The sequence below is a fragment of the Temnothorax longispinosus genome, chromosome 11 (assembly GCF_030848805.1).
Source record: "Temnothorax longispinosus isolate EJ_2023e chromosome 11, Tlon_JGU_v1, whole genome shotgun sequence".
Classification (NCBI taxonomy): domain Eukaryota; kingdom Metazoa; phylum Arthropoda; class Insecta; order Hymenoptera; family Formicidae; genus Temnothorax; species Temnothorax longispinosus.
The window spans coordinates 1,288,362-1,315,522 of NC_092368.1; the positions used below are offsets into that span (position 1 = coordinate 1,288,362).

Here is a 27,161-nt window from a genome sequence, read left to right on the forward strand (position 1 = left end):
GGATCCATCTGACGACCGTTTGACTTTTCTTCTTTTTGACCTTTGCTCTATTTTTGTGACGATTGATCCCCAAGGCATTATGATACTCTTTAACGAATTGTGTCATTTGGCGACCACCGTCCTAGCGACATTTTACTGCTCTCTGTCGGGCTTCATCATTTTATTTATTTATTTTTCTTTCTTTCTCTCTCTCTCTCTCTCTCTCTCCCCCTCCCTTTCTCTCTTCCTCTCTTTCTCTCTTCCTCTTTAACCCTAGAAAATAGTTCAACGTGAAACGTGGACCGCCCCATTTGCATGGATTTCAATCTCAAAGATCGTGGACCTGCGAGCGGTATCCTTCGGATAGACGTCGTCGTTACCCCTTTCTAGTCTGAATTAATGGCCTACACCGTGCAGCCCCCAATAGGTACTCTTGGATATAATTTTAATCTCTTATTTCGTGTTGTTTATTTTATTTTCATTATTCAAGCGATAATACCTTCCAGATAGGCATATCAATGCTTCTTTTCAGCGTTGATGATCTGGACAGCATTCAATAGATATCCTCGATGGAGAATTTTAACGCTTTAAATTCTCAATTTCGCGAATACCTATTAATCGAGAAAGAGAGAGAGAGAGAGGGAGAGAGAGAGAATTTTATCTGTAGTCACGATTACATTCCAACTTCGCGAATATTCAGGAATAATGTCCGGACGCTTTGTGATGCAATTTGTGCGGCGATTATGAAAGCCAGGTACATACATCGAAATGCGTACAAACTGCTTTCGGCGAAACAGTAAAGCGAGAGCGAAGCTTTTTACTGCTTCGTTCATAGAAGGGGAGTTTCCGCGAATGGCGCCGGCGAAGTTGGAAAACTCGCCCGTACATACCGGTAACGCTAAGAAACTTTTAATGAAAATCGAGCAAGACTCTTTTCTATCCCCGCGATCTTCCGTCGCGGGGAATGGATTCGAAAATGGTTTTTCGAAATTCTATCTATCTCGGATGCGCCGCGACACACGATGTGTGTATCGTCTATACAAAGTAACGCGCAGAATAGCTTCGCCTCCTTTTTTTTTTATTTTTATTTTTCAACTTATTTTCAATGCCTATACAATTGGAGCAAAAGAAAAGGAAACGAATTCATATTCCGCAAGGGAGAGATTGCAAACGAGAAGAGGAGAAATATAATTCAAACATGTTATATAATCCAAACAACGCCGAGTCAGGCTTCCCAGTTCTTTTTGCCTTTATAATAACCGATAAATCCCCAGATTTCACACCTAGCCTAATTAAATTCAAATAGAAAAAATTCCTCTGGACATTTGACCCGTGGAAGTGAGACTTCAGAATTTTTCATTACCACTTTATTAGAAACATTAAAGAAAATCAAATCTATTTTCGTGGTATACTTATTGTGAGCCACGTGGAAGAGATATCTGAATATGTTTCTATCGAAAAGGAATTTGAATAGTCCTATTAAACGTCGTATTGTGGAAAGCGCGCGAAAGGTTTCTCTTTTCTCCCCCCCCCCTCTCCCACTCGTTCGCATCTTTCTCCGATCCTGCGGTCGAGCTTTGGCTCGCGTTCGTAAGAGTTCGATTAATAAAATCTCACGCCAGTTGAACGAGCGTCGTAACGACGTCGGCGCCAACGGACGCGACGGAGGTGCATGACGATGACGCGAGAAGACGCGTCGGCCGATCGTAAGAGTGGCGAGTCAGGCGAGTGGCGAGGTGGCGAGATCCGCGCGCGCGCGAGAGGGAAGGATAGACGGGCGAGAAGGCCGCGCGAGCGAGAAGGAGGGCGCGGGCGGAGGAGTGAGAGGGATGGCGGACGGATTCGCGGGATCGGTGGCGTGAGCGATCCACGCATGCGCGCTGGCGCCTTCGAAACTCGGCGCGCATTCTCTCCGCCGCCGCGTCGCGCGGGCCGCCTGCCTGCCGTGCCGTCTCTCCGTCGCTGCCGTGAGTTCAGTCTGTTCAGTGGTGCACGATCGGTCGCGTGATACGCATGTCGAGAGGCACGCGGATCGCGGGTGAAAGAGAGCCGAGAGAGCAAAACTAAAAGAGCACCGAGAGTCGCAGACGCGCGCGCGCGCGCGCATACGTACATTGCACGCACACGGCACTACATATTGCCTCTGCTCTACTCTGCTACGCTCTGCTCTACTCGCGATCAGTTACTTTCCATCTACCATTTTTCGCTCGCGCGCTATCCCGTACGCGCGCGTGTTTCTCGACTGAAGTTCGCCGAAGGACGGACCTTCATCTCTCATCGTTCGGCGACCAACTTCTCGCCGTACGGCGCGCGGCACGCAGCGAGATTCGACAACGTGAGCGGCCCGTAACATGAAAACACTTATGGAGAATCAGCTGTCCTGGCTCGCGCTGTTCATGACCGCCTTGTATTCCCGTGAGTATTCATCATTCCAGCCGCCTCGCACAGCCTCCCTGCCCTCACCCGCCCCCTCGCCCCGTTCCCGGCCTCTGCTCGCGCGCGACGACCGGCGACCGGCGTTTTCGCTTCTATTACGTTACAGCGTCAACGGAGCCCCCCGCTCCGCGCATTTATTTTCTTTGATCTCGCCATCCACTCCGTCTCCCCCGCCACGATTGCAGAAAGTGCAATTAAGTCGAGCTGATCCACGGTCCTCGAGGAGCTTTTAATTGGAGTAGATTGACAGAGAGCGGACCGAATCGTATACAATTCCAGATCGCTCGTATCGAAATATCGCGCATTTCATTCCCTTTCACGTGATGCTTCTCGATCCTCGTTTCGAGATCTTCTAGTGGGAGTTTTCGAGATTACTCCGCGTCGACAAAGTACCATTAGACACACTGCATGTGAGGATCGGGAGTTTGTCAAAGATTGATTTATAGAATTAGGAAGAAATTAATAGACAAAATATATGGAATAATGAATTAGTAGATAAGATTAAGTAGTACGTGGATGCGTGGAAAGTACGAGTGAGTTACGTTACTTTTAGTAAACCAAGTTCACTTCTTGACATACGCTGAAGTCGACGGAGATCGATTTGATTGAGATATCACTCCGCGTTCTCTTTACTTATCTCGTCTCTTCCGATCGTCTCGCGTTTCTCTATCCGATCCGGATCTTTCCTGACGTGAATCCACGTGCCTCGCCGCTGTAATATGCAAGAATAAACGCGCGCTTCACGTCCCGACATGCGTGAAAGTGACGTGGAATGAGGGATGACGTTTAAGGGATGGGGGATGACCTACATCTCCGCAAAAACAATTGGAGCCGCGCGTGGTTGTCGCGCGTTGATTGCAAAGTCATCAAACTTGAAAATTGATTCGCGAAGGAAACAAAAAAAATGCGCGCGACACGATGACCATCGCGACGTCCAATTTCACGTAGCTCGCATTTCTCACGAAAATATGGCACCGCGTGCGAACGCTCGTTCGCGCTCGTTCGACGCCTAAACACGTCCGGTCTTCAATTCCGCGTCCGACGAAATTCTCACGTTGCAGAGTCGACATCCGGACGGAAGACGGAAGTCCGGGGGCGTTATATGTCGCTTTTCCGAACTTGGCTCTCTCGTCGCTTTCGGGACGAACGTGTAATAAGTGCCGCACGCGACAACCCGTCGCCTCTTTAGAAACGTAGGTCAAGGACGGCGCTCCAAGTGCATAACGGTGGAGGAGGATCGACGGCGTATGTACTAGATTAAAGCAGGACGCGCGCGCGCGCGGACCTTGTCGACACGTCCCGGCGACGTCACTGCTGAAAATTCATCCGGATTACACGATGTCCAAAATCGGGACGTAAGACGTCTTTAGGACGTCTTATGTCTCGATTTGGGATATTAAGATGTCTCGTGTCTTAATTTTGGACATTGCGTTATCTGGATTTAGGATAAGAACGTTGAAGCGCGCGAGATGAGAACGCTATAGAGATAGGAGAGACGCCAAATATCGCGCGGGCGTTTCCACGACGTCTCAACTCGAGTTGACGTCAGTGAACGTCGATTGCGCGTAAACAGTCGTCGCGCGGTGCCAAGTGTCACGGCGAAATTAGAAGTCGATAATTCGGGGGTGTGTCACGACGTAGCGAATAATTTCGTGCGAAATTATCGCCGGACTCGATCATCTCTCCGATAACCCGATCGAACTTTCGAAAGATATTTTTAACGAAGCTGCAAATTATACTTGAAATTAATCTCGCGCGGAAATTAACTTTACCTTAGTTCGCGACCCCCCTTCTAGTTCCGGAGCGAGGGACAAACGATCGGTTAAACTACCTTTATAAAGTTAACGGTCGACGCGACGGCGATCGTAAAAAGGCGGGAAAATTTCCCGCGATGGAAAATGTTTCGCTAGGGCTCGCTCGATTCGGGCTCGTCTGAGGCGCCGTGCGAATTGCCGTGGTAATTGGCCCTTTCCTCCCTCCCCCTCCCCCCGCTGTGAAATCGGGACGTTTAATTAGAATAATTAGAGCGAAGATTGATACTAGCGTGCGAGTAAAAATTCTCAAAGTATCGACCAAGTTTTATCTAATTAGGTCGCAGACCCAAGTTCCGGCGCGTTTCCTCTTCCTACCTTCTATCTTTCGGCGCGGCGCGACGCGATGTTCCGAGATTATCGAAGGGGCTGGATATCCGGTTTTGGGGGCCAAAGGAAGCTTTTCGACAATTAGCGCACCAATTTCTGTACCGTATTTCGCTCGCCCGAGTCGTTTATTTTGCGTAGCGTACGCGAATAGATTTTTGCTAACCGTACGTTAATCCATCCGGCGTCACTGTGCGCGAACTAAAATTTAGCGATTGAAAAGAATCGCGATGAAATGGTTTTTTGTCGAGTTGATCCCAAAGCTCTGACGAAATATTAATTAGAACCAAAAAGTATTACATTTTTCCCGCATTCCTTGCGGATGTTTTTCAACGACGAGAAAAAACGTACGTATATATATATAACGCATGTTATAAAAATCACTTGGAATTTTCAGTTTCCAAATGAAAGACAATTTGAGTTTAAAATGTACGTATCGTTTGAGCGAGATTTAATTTTCGTTCGACACGTGCCGGAACCTGACAGATATTAAAATAGAGAGTAGAGCAGTGCGCGGGGCTACGAGATTCAGATTTACTTTATTGATTAAGAAGCTGGCATCCTTGAAATAAACGGCCGACACGTGCCTGAGGGCGGGGTGGGGGCACATTCAAAGTGTCGAAGCGCGCACATCTGAAACTACACCGGAGGACCCGAATTTAAAGTCGCTCCCAGAGGCCAGACGAGCTTTAACATACGAGGAGCGCGTAGTCTCGCAACGAGAATTTCTGCAAATTGTGTTTACGACGTTTTAGAGAAGAGACCGATTACGAGACGCGCCGGCCTTGAATTATTTCATTCAGGGTATATATTCGTTTTGTATGTGCATCTCGCGCGCGTGTATCGCAGAAAGCGAGTAAACAGATTGATCCGCAAGTAGTCCGCTTCCTGTTGACTACTCGCGTTGCGAATTACGCATAGATTTGTAAACACTAATCACTCCATTGATGATCTGGATCGCAGGCAGGTCATTTCGATTCATAACGCCGTTATAACGTGTGACGTCGCCACGCGTGACGTGTGACGTTTTTTTCTGAATAAATTCTCAGACGGATTCCCTGAACGATGTAACATTGGATTACATCATCGCGCTCGAGTCGCGCCGCTCGCGCTAACGCACCCATATATGCGAGCTTAGATAATTGACTTGTTTATCATACTTTGTTAGATCCATGGATCCATGTTTAATTCCGTCTCGCGTCCGTATCGATTATTTCGTTTAATCGCAAGTAATTCTGTTTCGTATCTCCGTTATTATAGAAGAAAAAACAGGATTTAAAGTTTATTATTTCTATGAAACGTTGCAATACGACTTTATCTAAACATTGTATCTCAGGAATTAGTAATAATGGACATAAGACCCTTATCATCATATAACAATTTAAACTTCTGGTATATTGGAAAAGGTATTAACTCCAATTTTGAAACTGGAGATACGATTCTTTATCTCTAAGGTTTTCAGAATTATAATCGAAGACTTTCGCTGACAACGCGAGCGTCCTTCAGTTTTTTTCCACATTTGGTCCACATAATCGGACCAGATGATGACTAATGATGAAATAACGCGGCGATAAAGTCGAAAGTTGTCGCGAGAACGGTTCTCTACAGATCAGTCCTTTCGCGACAGGACGGTCTCTCTCTCCGCTACCGAAATAGCTACGGCGCGGCGGCGCTCGACAACCACGTGGGTGACTCGCTCCGTTACATCGTACGAGATGACGTAGCGACCGGTGATTGGCCGAGCGGATGGGCGTGAGTCTCGCCTCACCTTTACCGACTCACACACCGATCCCGGCGCGGCGTCATCGCGTCACGCCATGGTCGCGCCATACGCGAAAAGCATACTCGGCTCGGGCCAACCGAGCCGTTTTTCCTTGACGGGAGTGACCGGGACTGCGCAAGAGAGAAAGAAAGAGATATAGAGAGCGGAGAAAATCGTCGGATGTCGGATGTTTATTTCCACCAATGCGGATTAACTTTAATCTCGGTTTAATTAATTTTTCATCTTTTTTTAGTTTTAAGATTTTGAAAAAGGTAATGAGTAAGTTGAACAGAGATTTAAAGTTAATCTACATTGGTAGAAATGGACGGGAGACGCGCGCGACAGATGCGAGGAAGAGACGGAGGCAGAACAGCCGGTTTGCTCGCTCGCGCGCGGGCGCGCGCTCACGCACGACGCATTCCACAGAGTTTAGGTTGTTCCACGTAACTACGGGCGCGAGAATGAGGACTTGTTGCGTGACGGAGAGGAAGAGGGAGAGAGAGCGAGAGATATGTAGAAAGAAGAGCAGCGTCGCATCTGCTTCTCCGCGCGAGTCATGTGACTGACTTTGATCGCGTGTCTAGCACCGCTGATTATTTTCGGCAGATTCTTCGAGACTGCATTAATGCCGCTTCATTTTGCGCCCCGCGTCTTTTCCGCATCCTCGTACTCTTCTCCTTCTTGCGTGGAGTATGTAGTAACAGTGGGTTATTTTCTCTCTACGTCGCTGCTATTTATTCGAAATATGTATGATACACAATGCGCGAAGTGACGTTGGCATAATAAACAGCGATAAACGGAGCTATATAACGCACGAAAAGATTGAAAAGGAATGGAGACCGATGTAATAAACGTGTACGGCGAGGCAAATTAATTAAAGTTAGCGAAAATCTTGCCGTTCATGCGTACCAATGTCATATTAAATGCGGAGAGAGTGCCAGAAGGCAGTGCACGTAAAACAAACAGCTACCCATTTCCTCTCTCGCGAGATTCATCTTTCATTTATGGGAAAATAAAACCGAGATGAAATAACGAGTTGTACGCGGTAGATGCTCTAAGGATGCGGATATATTATTGTAATAGATAACTCCATTTTTTCGCTAAATGGAAATATTATTCTCCACTCCAAGTCTGGCTGGAAATTGCGAGCCGTTCGGTTAGACTTGATCGCGTTAATCTGTCGGTTTCTATTATTTTCTATTACTCGTGTATCGTAATACATTCTCGGCACGCATGTTTCTATATATACACACACGCAAACGATTCTATAAATACAACTTTAAACCTACAATTTTTCTATTCACGACGTATCGTATCGTAAATTATAGATCGTGCGAGACGGGCTTGATATTGTCAAGGAAATCAAGTAGCGTAGCTTGTTCAAAAGTATCGGTGTTTACCTCGAATTCGTTACCGCAAGAATTTTCGCGAGTGTTCAAACCGGTATCGATATTCGTAGCAAATACGTTCGAACACATACAGACGACGCGACGTCTCGTAAAAGCGGCGTCGCGAAGTGTCGTGCAGAAAGAAATGTATCGATTAGCGCCAATATTCGATGATGCAAACTACAACGTGTCGCTAATAAGCGTTAATCAACTTAAGCTGTAAAGACGAGTCAACTTGGCGTTATTTAAACGCGACGCTAAACGGTCGCTAAACGCTTGTGAACCGTCTTGCCTGTAATTCCGATTAAAAGGCAGGTAAGTTGCAGCGACAGTTTCAATTTATCAATGGATTAACGATTCGCCGTGCTTTCCGTGGATTTTCCCTCCAAAAAAGAAGATTCTCCCCGACTAATTAATAGGAATTAACGTTGAAGCCAATCACTTCCCAGCCGCGATATGTGGCAGGATTTCAGGATGTTTAACATAGAGAGAGAGAGAGTACTAGGCGTTATTGCATTGCCGGAGCAATTTTCTATTTTTATCTCGGACATTTAATGTTGAAATAAACGAGCGACTATCCCGCAACGGCTTAATATAACGTCCCGATTAGATTAACACGGCTCGCAGACGCCACATAATATGAACCAGGATCCGTGTTATCGTACTATAATCCTTAACGCGTAGTATCATCCTCCGGGTATTTTTGACCCATTAATCACGACTCGGGGAATATACGATCGAAAGTATTATCCACGTGCGACACTATAGAGACATAATAGTTATCTGAGATTATTTTATTAGTCAATTAAACGCAACGCGGAGAGAAATATATTGAATCTGTATTAATATTCCGAAGATAATGTTTGCCGTCGTATGCACGAAAGGCCTTTAACTGAAATAACGTTGTGTCATATCTCCTACGCGTCAGATTAAAAATGAAACTATTTTTATGCGCAATCAGCTTATTGCGAGTTGTTCATTATGTCGGGCGACCATTCCGCTCGTATAGGTCAGTCACGCGACGAGGATAGCACGCGAAAAAAGAGCTATCGTGCAGGGTCATCGTCATCGTCATCTGTCCCATCCATTTGTGCCGTCGTCGTCGCGGAGCGCGAGCGCGGAAAAAGAGCAGACAGTAAAGCCGGAACAGACGTAGTTTTCGCGTAATTATATGCGCGTAACACTTACCGTAGATAGGATAATGCTTTTCGCATTGACGTAAATGAACTGACGGTCAATTATTCAACAATTTTTGCGACCATTTCCCCTCTCGGCTTGTCTCCCCGGGCCGAGAAAGTCGCGGAAAAATCCGCGCGCGACCTTCTTATCATCGTCCTTATCATCGTCTCGTCGTTTAGCCTATTTCGCCCGTCTCGTCTGCACTCTGCCGGATAACCCAGAGAGATTCATTAACCTAATACGCCCCGCGCGATCTCGCTTATTCTTAACGTCAATCATTCCGAAATTTCATATCCCATGGCGATCGTTCTCGCGAAACGACGGACACAATGGCATTTGCTGCCTTGCCCACCGCCATGGTTATGGACAATGGACCACGGCTACTTGTAACCGATACATGCTGGGTAGTTTCCCATTGTCGTTAGAATTCTGGAGCAGTCCGCGCTTTAGCTCTGTCGGAATTAGGAGATGCGGAGTGGGCAACTCGAAGACGCGTAGATAAAGATGCACGATTATGATTTCATTTATAACCGCAAATGGAATTAATTTGTAGATAGTGTGTTTGTAAACAAAAAGATTTGTAGCCACTGGTCATCGCTTTCGATTGATGACGTGGATAGGAAGTGTGATGTATAAAAGATGAGATTGCGTATCTTGGTAGTAGAAGATGAAGAAGTGATAATGGTTATTGATCAATACCGGCATTGTGACGTAACATCTTATCAATGTCTAGAAGAAGGTACACGGTGCCGTGATCTTTGTTTAATCTTGCAGTGGCGTGACTTACTAACAGGCCAATGGTGCCATCGGTTTCGCGTTTTTGCAAATCTCTATGCAAATATATTCTTGGTATATATAGACAGTCTGAATCACAATTAACGCAGTAGCTAATTTTTCTTCTATACTTTCAAGAAAAAGGCTGAGCCGATAATTACACGAATACTGTACTTGAGAAAGATTTTGTTAAGACAAAAGTTTTTGCTTTAAGGGATTAAAAATGAATTTTTACGGAAGATTATGAGAATTTTTACGGGTAATCTTTTTAAGAGTTACCACATTTTTCTTCTTTCTCTTTAAAGCGAAAGATCTCAAAATGGAAATTGATTTCGTTCGGAAGTGCCGAAACGAGCAGTTTTTTATAGTTTGATTAGAAATAGAATTTTTTTTTAGGGAAACGCATAGATAAAACACTTCGTACGAGCTTGAGCGCGTGACGTCCGGTCATGTCGATCTGTGACACTCGCGTGCATGACGCGTGAGCAAGCGAACGGCACACGCGTTATATTCGCACGCGCGTTTAGCAGTCGTGGCGGCAAGGCCAACCTACGGGTTGGCTCGCGATTGGTTGTGCCGGCATCGTACGATGGTCCCATCTCGCCTCGTTATAAATACGAGCCCTAACCAACCTCTTCCTGCTGCAGCTGCGTGCATGCGTGTGTGCCTGCGTGCGGGCATTAAAGATGAGCCGCCAGCACGTCGCATACGCGCATTGACCACTCGCTCATTGGCTAAAACGTCCGACGGATCGATTTTCCAATCGACACGGACAAATTTCTGGCCGTATCGTTTGCGAGAAAAAAGAACGAACAATAGACTGAAAAGAATATAAAGTTATAAATTCATAAATATGCGATGTTCTCTCTTCTCTACAATAGAACTCTTGGCGTAAAATCTGTTGTTTGCTAAGTACTTGAAATTAAATTGGAGACTATACGAGATCGTGAGTTTCCGAAACGTCTGCTGTGCGCAACGTAAAACGGTAACAGGACTCGCGATAATATCGTAACGACTTCCGTGCGACTAATTACGCGACAGAAATCGAATTAAAGAGGAGTGCATAGTTGCGGAGAATGTGTTAAAAATGTTAATTACCGAATTAATTACGATCGCAATTACCCGTGGAACATGAGTCGATTACTAATCGAAGCCATTATTAGACGCGATTAAAATTGTAATTGTCGCGATTCGATAATAATTTCTGAATAATAAATCGACTCATCCCGGAGACACGTCCCGGAGAATCACTGGTGCCAGAATAGAATTACACACGGAACTCTGTACTGTACCGTCGTAAGCCGGTATTCTTCTCACGAGTGATATCTTAGCCGAGAGAGGTGAAAGCAAGTAGAAGCGCTAGAAAACGAAATGCGATCGGGGATAGGAAAATGGGTTACGATGTATAGAGGGATGACCATCTCGGAAAAGGATATTTATATTTTTATTCACTTATCCGTGACTAAGGCAAATATTAATAAAATTATACGATAATAATTATTGCAATTATTGTAGCCCATTTTTTTCAAGTAAGTAATAATATTTTATTATCATTTAGTTAAAAAATTATGTCTTTAAATAATGATTTATAATCTCGTATGTATCTCTGGAGAAAATTACGATTATATTACGAGTATATCGAGAGATATTTCAAGAAGACATATCGTGTCATTCCAATCGACGACTACATAAATCGTTCGAAACGGACAAATCGCGTTGGAACGGAGCTATTTGTTTAATCATCGGAGGACAGATCGCGGCCAGACGACGCCCGTCGTCCCATTGTTGCATTCGGTTTACAAAACAATTGCGCCGCTATATAGGGTGGGCCGCGGCCAGTTTCGCGGGTGGCTCGCCGAATCGTTCGGTCGTTACCGCGGTAGTCGGTCCGCGACGAGCTCTCCAATAATTTCAATAGTTTGTAATTAAATCTAATAACGTCGGTCGTCGGGGGCGCCGCGCTGCACGAGGGATTTAGTCGCGTATAGTTTGTCGCACGCGTCGTCAAATCGATGCGTAATAACATATACACGTACACGGCTGTTGAGGGCGCGATGCATTCCGTGCCCTCTTTCCCTCCCATAGGATTCGCGCTTTGTCCCAGAGAAACGCAGCTTCTCCGTACGGCAAGAGTTTACTCGGTAAAGAAACTTGTAGTACGCGAAACAATAAATAAATATATAAATCTTCAGCTGGGACGGATTGTCCCCTTAGACTCGAAGGAATTGAAAGAAACACGCGAGGTTTCCTTCAATCCCTCGAAGTCTAACGGGACAATTCGTCCCAGTTGAAGATTTATATATTTATTTGTTGTTTATATCGCGCAAATATTTTACGAGCATCCCGATTTAACGTTGTAGTACTTCACATATCCTAACTCAGCAGGATTGCTCACCGAATTTAACGAATAAATTTTTTAATCGAGTCAATTTTCCGACGATATTCTGTTTTCTCGAGACTTTATCTTGTTAAATTTACATATAAAGGAATATGCGATTCTTCTTTTCAAATAGCACGGGGGGATCATATTTATCGTCGTATGTTTTAGCAATCTCATGTCTTGGTAACGATGTAGCATCAGCAGCAACTACAAACATTAATTTGCAATGTTTATCTGAATGTATGCCGTGTTTACAAATGCGATGTATAGATTGCAAAGATCATTCAATATCTGCATTACGTGAGCGAGTAATCCATTTTGAGATATATTGAAAGCGATCATTGATAAAAGCGACGATTCAGTAGTCTGAAAATAAGTACTACTGAACTATGTAAAAGTTGCTCACAAGTCTCACATGATTTTTATACAGAAAGTTAGTCTAAATTGCTAATTCGCGCATCCTTATTTTCTGATATTACGTCGATATCCGCTTTCTATTTTACCTCGCTGACGCCGATGTCTTAAATTAAATGAGATCTCTTGCATAAAACATTTTGACATTTCGAATAATTTGCAAGACATATCGACAAAGCGGAAGCTTGAACATTTCCATCGGGTTTTAAATATAACACCCATTTATTTTGCTTTTTCATCGTGACGGCGAGATGTAACGTTACTTTCCATTAGCAACCGCCATCACGCGTATACAGAAAACTTTGTATTAGACCAAACATAGGATAGGAGGTGGCAGAGAGAAAAGGGGAAGAAAAGTTGCAGGTGTTACATAGAGAGACGAAGAGCAGAGCGGTCCTACTGCCAGTTCTCTTTTATTACCCAGGAAGTGGCACTTCCAGGTAATCGGTTTCGAGCGGAAGTTATAAGTTCGTTTGGTATCGAGAGAAAAGTCGATCTTGACCCGGTTCCCACTTTACCCTTCCCTTACAATAGCTTGTTTATTACGAGGGAAGTGTAAAGCTCTCTTGAAAGTACTTAATAATTTCGCGGAGAATGTCCCGAGATTCGCATCCCCCCCCCCTTTAAAAGCGCGGATACGATGTTCCTTTACCCTGCTCCCGGAGTGTTTGTACAGAATGTCCCGGCATCCTCCGACTTTAATTTAATGACGGATTCTTTGATCAATTTAGAGTCGACCTTCTCTCAATTAAAATTTCGAGGCACCGATAATTTTCGAGATATAACATTAGAGTGCCATTAAAAGAACGAAAGTCATCCCCTTGTATCGAGTCAGGGAGTCACCAACCTTTTTTTTCGTATTTTCATTCGAGATTTATTACTAATTGTATGATATTCAATGTTGGTCGTTGAAAAGTTGTGACGCTATAGCTCTTCTCGAAATTTTGGTTTGTAATTTATCTTATATTTGCAAAACTATCTTTTATATCAGGATTAAAGCGAGGTTTCCTTAGGCACCGAGTAAATGTACGTATATATGTATATATAACATTTGCGAACTGTGCATACGGCGTAATTGGTAATGAATTCCCAAAAGTTGGAATGAAAAGCACGACGAAAGCGCGGCTAAACTGGCAAACGATGCTCCCCCATTAAATCCAAATCAACTTCCTAATATGAACGAATGGTTTTTCGCCAACGGCATCACATGACGCCGTGATAATATCGCGCGCCATTCGTCATCATTAGCCCGGACGGCGAATGCATTTCCTGTGTTTTTTATCCCGCATCCCGAATTCGCGTGTGACCACCGATATACTCACACGCGAGCAACGCGAGCGCGTCTTATATGTATGCCCGCAGCCACCGCTGCCACCGCCGCCACCGCCGCCACCGCCACCGCCGCGCCGCCACCGCCACCGCCACCGCCGTAATTTTATTTTCAAAATTTAGACACAAAGGATTTTAGCAAGCTGGCTCGGAATCATTATAACAGATGATAGACAGGTAAAGGATAAAGAAGACAGGCGCATAGAGATCCAAGTAAACGGTTGAAAAATATGGAAATATGTGGTTTTAGCGAATTAAGCCTTAAGAAAATATGCAATATTTTTCTGCCATTTTTTCTTTTTTTAATCAAATCAAAGCGAAATTTGTTTATTGAGATTTTAATTCCTAAGTAAAGGTTCATCAAATAACAGAGTAATGGGATCGCATTTTTCAATGTGACATAATATTTTTTTTAAATCCAGTCGAAGTGAAATTTGTTGTTTCATTGAGATTTTAATTTCTCGTAATGATTCATCAAACAAGTAACAGAGTAATGGGATTACTTTTCAACGTGATGTAACGGAACTTTAAGAACAACGTCTCTCGCTGGACAGACGCGTACGATATCTCGCGATACGACAATTCCATCGGAATGAGAGAATATTGGGGATCCGTTCGAGTATGAAGTTCTAGGTGCAATCTGCATTGTTTCCACGTCAATTAAACTTGTTTGATATTTCCGCTGCAATCACACCGCAACGGCAACATCGATTCCGCGTGCTCGTCGCGCGCTTAATCGAATTCGAGAAACAGCGCTGCTCTTTGCGATTCCCTTACTAATAACGTTGTTATCGATGGGGCCGATGTATCGGGTCCCTGTTGCCTCTTATGCTTCGCGAATCGACCACGTTCCTCTCTCTCTCCCTCCCTCTCTCTTTCTCTCTCTTTCTTCCTCTCTGTTGTTAGCTAACCCGATTATCGCGTTTCTGTTTCAGTGCTCGCTAGCTGCCGAGGTGAAGAGTGCGGACACGACGAGCTGGCGAGGTGCGCTAGGCCCCTCGAGAGAATCAGCAACAGCGACCTGAGTTTCGTCACGAAAAAGGAGGATATCGACAAACTATGCCCGTGAGTTTTCTAGTTTTCTTCTCTCTACGCCAGTCTACGCCCGCACGGGCGCATGCACGGGCGATCTCTTTAAGCGGAAAACGTCCGTTGTTATTCGCCGTCTTTACATGTTCCATGAGGAGAAGACGTCGGCGCGGGTTACGCTGACGTTCCGTTTCGTGGAGAATTTCGTGACGGTCTTCCTCCACGCTTTTACCTCCTATATACCACTTTCTTCTCGCGCCACGAAGAAATTTTTCGCCACGAGAAAAATGCCCGGTCGTTTCTCTCTCTCGTCGCACTTCGTATCAATTTTAAGAACGTGCCGGAACGTCGCGGAGCTTAATCGCGCTAATTGTGACGTCGGAGAAAAAGGATAAGGAGATATAATAAAGTAATGTTTACCGCATTTGACGATTTCAAAATTTTTTTCATTTTTGTTACATTAAAATTTTCTACCTAAAGACTTTTTAATCGACTCTACTGACTGTCATCGTCATGACAATACGACCATTGGTTTTGGTCAAATTAATCGTCAAGATGGTTCGATCATGGGTTTAGGTCCTTTTAAATTGATGTAATTTTGATGCTTATATATGTATATAAGCATCCTATTTAAATAATTTAATTTATTGCGAAAAATATTACCTCAGCCAGAGTTCGAACCTAGAACCTCTCTCATTCCGTGCATGTCATAAGGTGTCGTACCAATTCGATCACTGAGACATGTGGTGAAGGTCAATCCAGACAAACTTGCATAAATGCATAAGCATATGCATAAGGAAATGGATTGGTCTATTTCCTTATGCACACGTATATGGACCAATCAATTTTCTTATGCTTATGTTTATGCGCTATGCAAGTTTGTCTAAATAGGCCCTAATATTTATCGCAATAACACGTATTAAAATTTCTGCTCCCTACTAATTGATTCCGGCTTCAGGCATACGAAATATTAATTATCGCGACGTAGCTCATCGTTAAAAAGTCGATCGGAGTAAACTCTATATAGGCATACCGAGGGGGACGATTCATCGATCTCTTGCAAAATTGGAAATCGATCCGAGAATAATATCCGACGTTCGTTCGGCCTTAGTCTATTATATCCGTCCGAATTCGCGATCGTATCGGGGGGTCTCTGCTCCGGCTTATCACAGCGGCGATGCTCGATCGCTCGGAATCTCTCTCCGCGCCGTCGAGCACTCGGCGCGGTACGTATGTAATTGAGTGGATGATTGCATGCAAGCTGCCGGATATTTCGCGCGATATTTCCAGTCCTAGTATTCGACGAAGAATCTTATTACGGTTGCAATTTAGTCGTGCCGACGATAGCGCGCCGACCCGAGAGGAAATTCGGCTCATTTCATGGAACTTTAAATTTCATTCAGGCCCAGTTTCCGTGTATGCGCCCCGTGCGCGCGCCCCGACAGGTCGTAGCCGATTGACAAATTATTAATCACGATGCTCCGCACCGTGCACACGCGCGCTTCTTCCGCCAGTCGTATACACGCATGGGAAAAAAAGAATTTGCTATTATAGCAAATCTATTCGTTAAATATGGGATAACTAACATTTTTTTGCAGCAAGAGCTATTAATTTTACAATAATAGCAAAACCTTTTGTCGCAATAGCAAAAAGTTTTGCTGAACCTTTTGCTACTTAGTATCTATAATAATTGCAAAAAGAGTTTGCTACTATTGCTAAATTATAACTTTTGCGGCAAAAAATGTTAATTATACCTATATAGTAGTAAATCTTTTTCCGTGTAAGCTATGGCACTATCAAAATTGCAATGCGCTATCAAGACGATGTTGCGCAATATCGCACTATGATACTTCTACGTTTGTTCTTTGACGCGATTGATACAAATCGCACTTTACACAAAGTGTGCAAATCAGTTTTAGATAAGATGAAGAACGCACATCATGCATGCATATATGCCTCTATTAGTTACCCGCTATATGTCGAAACAGTCGGAAAATTTCTAACACGTTACGCAAATATCGATCTGCTCTCAATGTTTCAATGCGGCTTCATATCCAAGATGTATGATATTGGTTCGTATTTATAGTCGCGTTCGTGCTGAGCAATTCAGTTGGAAACTTCTTGAGAAATGATACGATTCAATAGAATGGATCTTGAAAGTCAATTTCATATTCGTGACATCATATTAATAATCGTGATTCAATTGAAGAGGCTTTGTCTTGAGACACGAGTTCGAGTTCGAGTTCTATTTCTCGCTTGTTCCATTGATTCTTGAGAGAGGATCGTATTGTCTTTGAAACTCGTATCATTTAATTCAATTGAGGAAGACGGTATACATCGTTCAACCCGGAAGTGGTTTGAAAAGAGGTTTAAAATTAGAACATTTTGCATATTAGTCAAAGGTAAAAGAGTAACAGTAACTGTGCTCTTAAATATCTTTATCGATTATTATTTTGTCCGATAAGGAAGTAAATATATCATAAACAAATTTTAAAAACCGAAAAGCTCTGATATAATTAATATATTATCCTATCTTTTGTAAAAACTATAATAAATAAAATATAATCTTAATACATTTTCAAAGTTGACTAAGCATGTTCTTGATTAATCTTTAAATTAATAAAATTTATAAATGGTAATCGTCGAAATTTATAAATAATACAAGATGATTAATTTCTTTGGCTTCTTGGTTAAAATATAGCCGCTTTTTCTGCAATTATTTATCGGATGACAAACATTTCGTTAAGGTAGTCTAATGAGTTATTCTTCTCAGTTCAATAGTGACATTAATTTTTTGCGATTATGCATATCTTTCGGGTATTCGCGATTCTACCTACAATATATTATAGATTCTATTTATACATTGATAAATTTCCATTTTTTTTTCATCAATTTCGAATGCTTAAATAACGAGTGATTTCTTGTTTTTGTTACAGAGATCTCGAGGCAGGTATGAAATGCATCAAAAGGTACACGATTCATTGCATGCAGGAGAAGCAGCGGGAGCACTTCAACTCTCTCTACACCGGTACCAACATGGCTATCATGGAGCTTTGCCAAGACGGCCCGTACCAGGACGGTAAGTGCTCTTGCCTAAATCATCGAACCGATTAGATATGTGCGTCTTCAATATACAATAATAATTGTCAGTTGAGAATATACATATATATAAGAGAGAGAAATTATTTGCAATATTACGAAATTGATTCGCGCGATTGTATGGATAAGAGATTATAGAAAATAGGAATCTGTTTCTTTAGCTAAGCGTGTTTTTTATGCATTTAAAATAGAATATAGCATTTTGTGTGTGTGTGTGAAATTAAAATGGAAAAAGGACGAATATGAAATTAAAGATAAAGTTGAGACATCGATAAGCAGAGACACTCGTTACATCTTAAAAGTTTTATTAAAGGTATTTATTTTACAATTTGATTGTTTCGAGGACAAAGCTTGAAAATATTCCATCCTCCGTAAATCTGTATAGATCTTGCTCTCGAAGAGAGAAATAACGACGTGCAAAGTCATCCGCGCCAGTCGACAAAGCCAGAGTAGTCCGTTTGCCAATTGGGCAAGCAGCAGGCATCAATGCAATTCCAAACTGTCGGTCTCCAGTCGGAGATAGCACTAGACTCAATAATGCATCCGGCACTCTCGAGATTACGGGAATATCGCGTAGATTGTCCGTGGGTCGATCGAGCCGGCATGACTCTTCATAATGTACTCTCCTCCTTTGGAGAGAGGCACTGTAACATAATGAATCGTTCACAAGGAGAGTAATATCGATTCCTCATGCTGTGTACAAGTCGCGTAATGTACGGCTCGCCTATATCGTAAACAAGAGCCGGGAAAGCGGCCTTCATATTCAAAACTATGATCTCAAAACACGACGCGTGACTAGTGCGTCAATCAATGATACATGTATACACTCTTTGTAATTATAGGCTGCGCTCGTAAATAGCTTGAGTTGTTTTTCTAGGAATAGAATCGAGAATGAGAGAGGAGAGCCAGTTAAGTCTTAATCAATTTCAATTTTTATCTGCAAAATAATTTAATTATCTATTTTATTAATTATTATATCGTCGTACAAATTGAAATGACTATGTTTCAGAGAATTAATACGTATATATGTATATTCTTTGTTTTTACTAATATATTGTACTAATATTAAATTACATATTTTCGCAGGCTTGTCAAGTCTGTTTGATCGACCTCGAAATTTCATTATCCGATACCTATGTTCCTACGAATATGCAATTGTCCAATAACAGGAATGCAATTTTCTGTTCGCAGAATTCTTGAAGCACGCGCCGTGCATGCAAAAATCCAGAGCCGAATACGAGTTGTGTTACAAATCGTATCAGAAGACTCAATCGCTAATGGCCAACCGCTCAATGGGACAGCAAGACATCAAGTCCCTTTGCTGGTAAGTCGAAGAAAAGTTTCCTTAAGATATGCATATACGTATAAATGATTCATTTAAATAAATGTACACTGAGAAAAAAGTGTTCCAGATTTTAGTAAATATTAGTTTGCACACAACTATGACTCCATTTACTAAAATGAAGAAAATTTTCCTTTTTATTAGTATATATGTATTCACTGAGAAAAAATACACTAATAAAGAGGAAAATTTTCTTTATTTTAATAAATGGAGTCACAGTTGTATGCAAACTAATATTTAAACTAAAATCCAGAAAAAATATACTAATAAAAAGGAAAACTAATAAAAGGAACGTTTTTTTCTCAGTGTAGAATAAAAATAGTCGTCGTGATATTTACTATTAATTTCAATTATATAATCCGGAAATCATTGAGACGAGCGAAAAAATATTATAGATACGGTGGCATCACTTTTCCTCGGGACAACTGATTTTATTATATTGTAAATAGAATGATTAGTGCTGTGTTGTAAAATTCATATCGTATCAAATCTACTTATATATATACTTGACCGAAATTTCTACATCTTTGCAAATAGGATGCAACTCATGGTCCATTTGCTTATCCGACAAAGTTTGTTAGTTTGGCAACGCGGAGGTAAACTTGGAACTCAAAGCGCGAGTCAATTTGACCTAGCCACTTTTCAAAATGTAGACCCTCGACTGTTTTATCTGAATACGCCTTATTAACTTTTCCGTGTGTGAGAATAAAATGGAGCAGTATAACATTTGTTTTTTTTTTTACAAATCCAACGGATAAATATACTTTGCGTACTTATAAAAAAAATAACTGGATAATAAAATATTTTGCTATATAATTTATTTATGATAATTGTATTAAATCGTAGATTGAATCATGTTCTATTAAAAATTGCTGGATTTTATAACATAATTTTTTATTTAACGAAAATTGAGTTAAAATAAAACATAAGGAATCATCAAGTATAACATTAAATTCTCAATGCGTCGCATCCTCCTGTTTCGAGTGCATCTACCTCGCGGGTATTGATCAGCCTTTTTCCCGAGGTCGATGTTAAATCTGAGGAAAAATCGAATTAAGATTATGACATGAAGGAGACCGTCAGAGCGAAAGCAAAGTACGAAACACGGACAAATAGGTTTAAGCAATACTCGAAATTTCGGCGTTTCGCAAAGACGTAAAATCCCTCGACTGCGATAATTTAACACTTAAGAGCTCGCCGGCGAAACAACTGCATTAATAACGAAGGGCGTTGCTCAAAGGAGTTCGCGCAAAAAGAGTGTAATCAGTCCTTTAGGTCGGAAGTTTCACGCTGATGCCTGTACAGACACACAGGGGTGTAATGTCATTAGCGTATCTCTACCACGGTCTACTGCAGCTTTTGAACTTGCGCATCCCTCGCGAAAGGGGGGGACGTAAGTAGTATGATGCTGACCCGAAACTGGATAACAGGTCCGCAAAAACACATTCCTCGCGTCATCTTGTTTCTCCGCGGTGATCCAATTAAACCACCGCGGGCGCGCTCTCCTGCGAAGGGAGAAAATGTTATTCTACAAAAAAGAGGGGCAAAATCGTGAAAAATTAAATGGAGATTTATTCTGTGTGAAGTTACGAATAGTTTTTTAAAATAATATTTTAGAAAGAGACAACGGAAAAGTGATGCACCTTGAAAAATTTTATGAATTGTAACGTTATTGATTTCCGCGCGGTTGTTCTCCAATTGTAATTTGGATCTGTTGCGTTTGCCCAGTGTTTTACAACAATAAAACTCATTTCATTTCATTTGGGCGTTTTGAAGAGGGACTTTGAACAGAGGTCTGTGATATTGTTTGTGCAGCGCCTTCCAGGAGTACTTGGAATGCTCTCATCATACGGTGCGCCGTCAGTGTGGCGATGATACAGCGCGATTCACGAAGGACTTCCTCGACAGAATGTCAAACTCGCTGATAAGCGTGAGTGTATTTCATTTGACCTCATGTTTCATTGGCATCGAAAGTATGCATGTTGAAGACTCGAATTATTGCTCGTTTATAATTGATTTTAATTGCTGTCGCAACCACCGGCGTGTTCGAAAACATTTTGATTTTACATTTTGATCGTTTGATCATTTATTTTAACCATATTTGACAAATGTGGAATCGATTTTTATATTTTTTAACGAATTTGAAACTTATTTCTTTTTCTGGAATAAAATTTTAAGATAAGTTATTATATATTTCAATTTGTTAATTTTTGATATTTGAAAGAAGCGAGTTATTTCCTCATATTATTTAATAAATACACATATATTGCATATTATCGTAATTCGTAATGTTGATGATTTAATTTAATAAGTTTTACATATCTATATATTTTTCTTTGTTCGTTTCTATTGACATTATTATCGTATTTAATTCAGCTTATTAAAAAAAATTTAAAAAGTTAATTATCTGTTGAATACCTAATATTTATATCATTTCTAATATAATTTCGGAAATAAAATATGGAGCTGAATAAAATAAAAGCGAACTTAGCGAATCTTAGTAAATAATCATATTAGCATGTAATAAGGTCGATAAACCGAGCAAATTAAAAGAAGGGCGAATCGTTTGTCTTGTTTGTTACAGGCGCACTGTAACACCGAATGTAACGTGTTCAGCGGTACTTCAACGCTAAATCTCTCTGCCATTATGCCAATGACGCTTATTCTCCTTATGAGGTACTTTACGTAATTGGTCTCGTTGTCAGCCAAGATTATTTTTTATCTTCGAAAGATAGAGAACGGGGAAACGAGAGAGGGAGGGATATACAGAGAAAAGGAATCGGAGGAAGAAGAACGGAGAGATGAGGAGGAGGGCGCTCCTAGAACACGGAGAACAGGAGGCAGCCCATTGGGCTTTTATCGTGCTTTGCTTCAGAGAGAATATATTCCTTATTTTCGAAGAGTTCTCGGAGAAAGGCTGAAGAAGAGGCTGAAGCGATCAAAGGAGAAGAAAGGAGAGCGTCGAGGCAAAAGAGGATATCGAGAGGGAGAAAAAAGAGAGAGAGACACAGGGGAGGAGAAGCAGCGTTTCTTTTTCCGAAAAGAATATATTTTTCATTTGCAAGATGATGCGAGAGATCGCAATAATCACGATTACGGAAGCAAGCAACAACGAGAGATTGGTATTAAGAGCCAAGGGGGGGGGGAGGCGATGGGAGAAAGGAGGATACTTGAGAAATATGTTATGAAAAAGCGGAAGGAAGAAGAAGTGGGATCGCAGAAGGGGATTTCCAGGACGACTCTCTTCCACACACGTCACGGAGATATCGCGAATCAAACGATAAAGCTGACGCGATATACCGGAGAATCCTTTCAATCGATCGTTCAATGCGATCCGCTAGTCCGTATCGATACCGCTACGCAAGACTGATCCGATTTTTGTGCGGTTTTGTTGCGAGATAAGAATGAAATAAAAATACTCCTTATTAACCGGCGAGAGATCCTTCGCAGGCTCTCCTTTGGAATGGCCGCGCGCGTATGCTGTTCTGGCGAGTACGCGAGGTAGGATCTGATCTTCGGGAATACGTGGCGTTTAAATGAAGTCGGCGAAAAAGACGACAAAGGTAAGACATTTATAGCGAGAGGGAGGAAGGCAAACGCGTCTTCCCGGCACGTTTTCGCCTCGATTTTGAAAAAGGGCGCTCGTGCGGAACGAACGAATGAACTATCGTCGCCCTGAAATCAATTTCACCGAATAATCGCGATCTACCGATTCGCGATAGAAAGAAGGAAGCTCGGCGAGCAATGTCTACGTAGAGTAGAGAATTTCTGCTCGATCAGAGAACAGCGGCGGTGCGTTCCTTCACGCGCGCGCGCGCGCGCGCGCGAGAGTAGCGAGCGTGTTTCGTTAGAAAATGCGATTGCCGCGTCGATTTGACAAGCACGTGTCCCTTTGCTGAAAGTTAAAAAGACATCGAAATTGACACGTTATCACGACTCATCCGAAATGGAAAGTTTTTGAGAGAGGATCGGTGTAACTGTAACTCGCCCTCGGAATATACAGCGAGCCGTAACGAAGCTTCGAAGCTAGGTATGTCAAACTAATTTTCCCTCCACGGATTATACGAGCACTGCCGCGCTATATGTCAGAGGCCACGTACTTTCAATATTTGCGAAATGAGCGAGATCCGAAAGTTTGAAGAGTACTTTTTAATTCCGTCGTCATAATGTGGCTTTTAAAAAAGTTTTAAAATTCTTTCTCATCAGAATGCATAGAGAATCACGGGGGAATTTTGCGCAATTGAAAATAACCGAGAGATAATTAGACGACCGGAGATAGCCGAAAGAATCGTCCATCGATAAAAATCTTCGTTTAATATCCGTAAATGATACTCGTGCGCGTAAATATTTGCGAGATGCTGTTCATACAAATGAAACAAATATAGAACTTGAGGTGTGTTTGTGAGGCCACGTGTTGTGGGCCATTTGCGGTGCATTTGGCACGTTTTGCTCGAGGCACGACCGGTTTGTAAAAATGTCACGCGAAATCCTAGCTAGAACCGGATACGGATGGGTCTATATTTTTCTGAGATCTGATGTAGTGTTGTACGTGTTACCTAATAAGGACACACGCGCACGATCGCGATTGTACTCGCTGCACAAATGATAGTATTAGCACTTGCATTGTCGTGTCTTAATTATTAAGTAGATGGAAAGAATGACTGTGAGAGTGCCGGTGTGTGAAAGTATGTGTGGCCATATTTTCACGTCGAGTCGATTTTCGTCACTGAGGTATCACGCTGTCATTGAATTTGCATGTTGCATTATGGCGTTTAGATAAATTTTATTGAAATAAAGTTTATTTATATATACAATGTTAGAAATACTTTGAGGGGAGGTATGCTCTTTCAAATGTTTCAAACATTTCAAAAATACCGAATCGGCTGGCGAAATGTAGCGCTCTTAGTAGGTTTTAGTTTTTACCAAAGAAAAATTCATTTTTTGTAACGAGAAGATAATTCGATTAACTGAAAACTTTTATGGCATGTTTGTTACATTATTGTCCATGTCGTAAATTAATTAATTGTAACCAATTGTTTGGTTTATGAGTTATAAAATCCATATGAGAAAGTCACGGCATTTAATCAAATGTGTCCCATTCACGCAATTATCGATATTTCTCTATTATCCTGCGCGCCGTGCCATTCGGAATATAATGCAGATTAATAATCTAGAAATTAAATTCCCTTCAACAGGGAGCACGTTTATCGATAGCCTTACCCATATATGTGTGTATAATGCGTACTCGATGTCGACATCATTTGTAATTTATCATTTCCTAGAGAATTCCGCGCTTTTAACGGCGCAATGTTAAAACAAACGGTGAATTTTCCGTGAAAGAGAATACGTTTTTCTTTTTTTTTTATAGATTTTCCGAAAGTCGTGTAGCTTCCCCGTTTAATCGGGGGGGAGAGATCGTGGTATGCGTGGAACACAGAGATATTTATTTGTAATATATAGCTGATTAAGGAAGCATTGTAAATATCATCGAGCTGTCGAGCTTAAGAAAAATGTAAGATAACTTAAATACATTCACAATAAAATTCATTATATTTTTATTTAAGGAAAAAAAAACGGAGGAGAAAGCTCTGCACCTGTCCCGTTAATTCCAACATTGTCGCGACAAGCTCCTCGGAGCGCGACGTACGAGCTATGCACGGGCGCATTGTGCATAGCGTAAGTACACGTGCGCTCGTGTCAGAGTCTCGTAAAGTAATAAACTCCCTTCAACCCTTTCCCGGTGATGATGATACAGCGTTCCTCCAGGGACAATACGTCGCGATAGACGCATAAACACCAAAAGCCGTCGACCCACGCTGTGCAGCTAGTAGCGTAGGTGCATCAATAAATGACGGATTATCAAATTTACCGGATCCTTGATTTGCATAAAAGGATAATTATATTCCTGTAGGACTGATATTAGTTTTTCGGGTTTATATGCAATGTTATAAAAAGTTGCTGCGATCAGTAAATAAGCTTTCAACATATTTTTATCTCTGATTTTCAATATCTTTCGAAATATATATATATATTTTTTTTTAAATAAAATAATCCTTTTGTTTTTCATGTTGGAAAATTATAATCCTATTCGAAGTTCTAAAAGACAAGTGTACGACGAAAAAATATTTTTTTTTGTACTTAAGAAACTTATTTAGGAACAGGAATTAACAAGAAACGGGAAAGAAACAAAGAGAGAGATACACCTCGAAAAAAGGTAAGTTCGCTGCTTATCTGTTAACTTTTTATCTGTACGTAAACCGGCTTTTTTGAAATTACCGACAAATAAGATACACGCGCCATACAATATTTTAGATTAAATTTATATTATTCTACAATACTTAGTAAGAATATTAAAAATTGCGATTTTAATCAGTAAAGAAAATTAAAAATCAAATCGCGAAGAAAATAATGTCTCATTTATTAAAATAGCTGGCTTTTCTCTTTATCTAAAAAATTTGGGAAGTCAATAATAAAAATAAAAAAAAAAAAAAAAATATATATATATATATATATATATATTATTTTGCATATATGCATATCTTTTTTCTTCCCTCCTGTTGAGATGAAGTAAATTGGATGCAGTTATGTAATAAAGAACCAAGCATTATTTTCGTAATTTTGAATTCTGTATTGCAAAGTGATCACGATCACAGGACAGGAGATTTTCTAAAAACGCATGTAACACATGTAACACACATGAAATTGTATTTTAGGAAGATTTATAGTTCGGTCGTTATATTTGAGATAATAGTTGCTTTCTATTTACACTCAAGTGATCTGAGTCACTCAGTTATGTGAGTATTTTATACTCAGGTAAGATATGTAATTTTTTATTTACTTGCTTATTTTGGTGACACAGCTATCGCATAATAATACAGGCTCATAGCTCACTTTTAATGTGAGTTTATTAGATTCATTAAAGCACATATATGGTCTCGATTGTGGATAAAAACTCAGTTGAATCTCACTTGCCAGCATGCAAAAAGAACGTGCATTTAACCGAGTTATGACGTCACTTGTGAGAATTATCTGAGTTTTGATGTAAGTGGAAAGCAACTAATGTTGGTGCAGAGTGTATTTCTAATGTTTCGAACTTAATGAAATTTGCTTTAGCGGAAAAGCAAGGTTTTGGAGTTGGTTCCGCATTGCAGAACAGTATGCGTCCAATTGTATCCTTAATTACGTAACGAGGATCTAGATCTGATGCACGACAAGCGTTCGCTCATCGAAATCGGAAATGGGAAATGTGAGAGACGAAATATTCGGCGCGACGGAATAACATTTTGTAACGTTTTTTTGGGGACTCGTCGTTCGTGCCGCGAGCCGTTTGTTGTTGTTGTTACGACGCGCGACCTTGTTTACGCATTCGGGCGCGTCGCGCGATCGCGGCTCGACTGCGGGACGAGGGACTTACGCTGTGCTGTGTCGCATTGTTTCCTCGGGAGTAATTGCGGTCGGGAATGTCGGGATTAGAGTTCGGAGACCGCGGAACCGTATTATTTCCCACAATTAGCGATTAGCTGCCAGTTCGACTGACTAATCCCGCGATTCGCCATCAGTGTATTCCGAGGCAGATATTTCAGGCATACTCTCCGATATCTGTGGTTTATTCTTTTAAACTCTTCAGTTGGCGCGTGAGGTGTATTCTACATCCCACAATAGCTTGGAAAAAATGAGTGTTCTGATTATTCTGAACTCATTTCAATATAGAACCGATTATCGAAAAAAAAAACACTAAAATTAAAGTTTCAGCCTGTTATACTTTGAGATACACAGCAATATGAAATAACATTAAACAAAAAACCAAGAATATTAATACGTTTAATATTTATAGCATAAATAATGTGGGGTGTAATTTACACTCCGTGCGCCCTTTTACATTTCAAATTTACACGCGTCAACTGGAGGATTA

The 27,161-nt window shown here is 41.5% G+C and overlaps 1 protein-coding gene across 1 annotated transcript; it reads left to right on the forward strand.

The window, feature by feature from the left end:
• Nucleotides 1-1,897: 1,897 nt before the first annotated feature.
• LOC139821694 (uncharacterized) lies at nt 1,898-24,796 on the forward strand. The gene is made up of 6 exons (XM_071792937.1): nt 1,898-2,394; nt 14,715-14,844; nt 17,745-17,887; nt 19,099-19,231; nt 21,065-21,179; nt 21,834-24,796. Exons 1-6 carry the CDS (start codon nt 2,331-2,333, stop codon nt 21,936-21,938), a joined length of 690 nt encoding a protein of 229 aa, XP_071649038.1. The 5' UTR covers nt 1,898-2,330; the 3' UTR covers nt 21,939-24,796.
• The last annotated feature ends 2,365 nt before the right edge of the window (nt 24,797-27,161 follow it).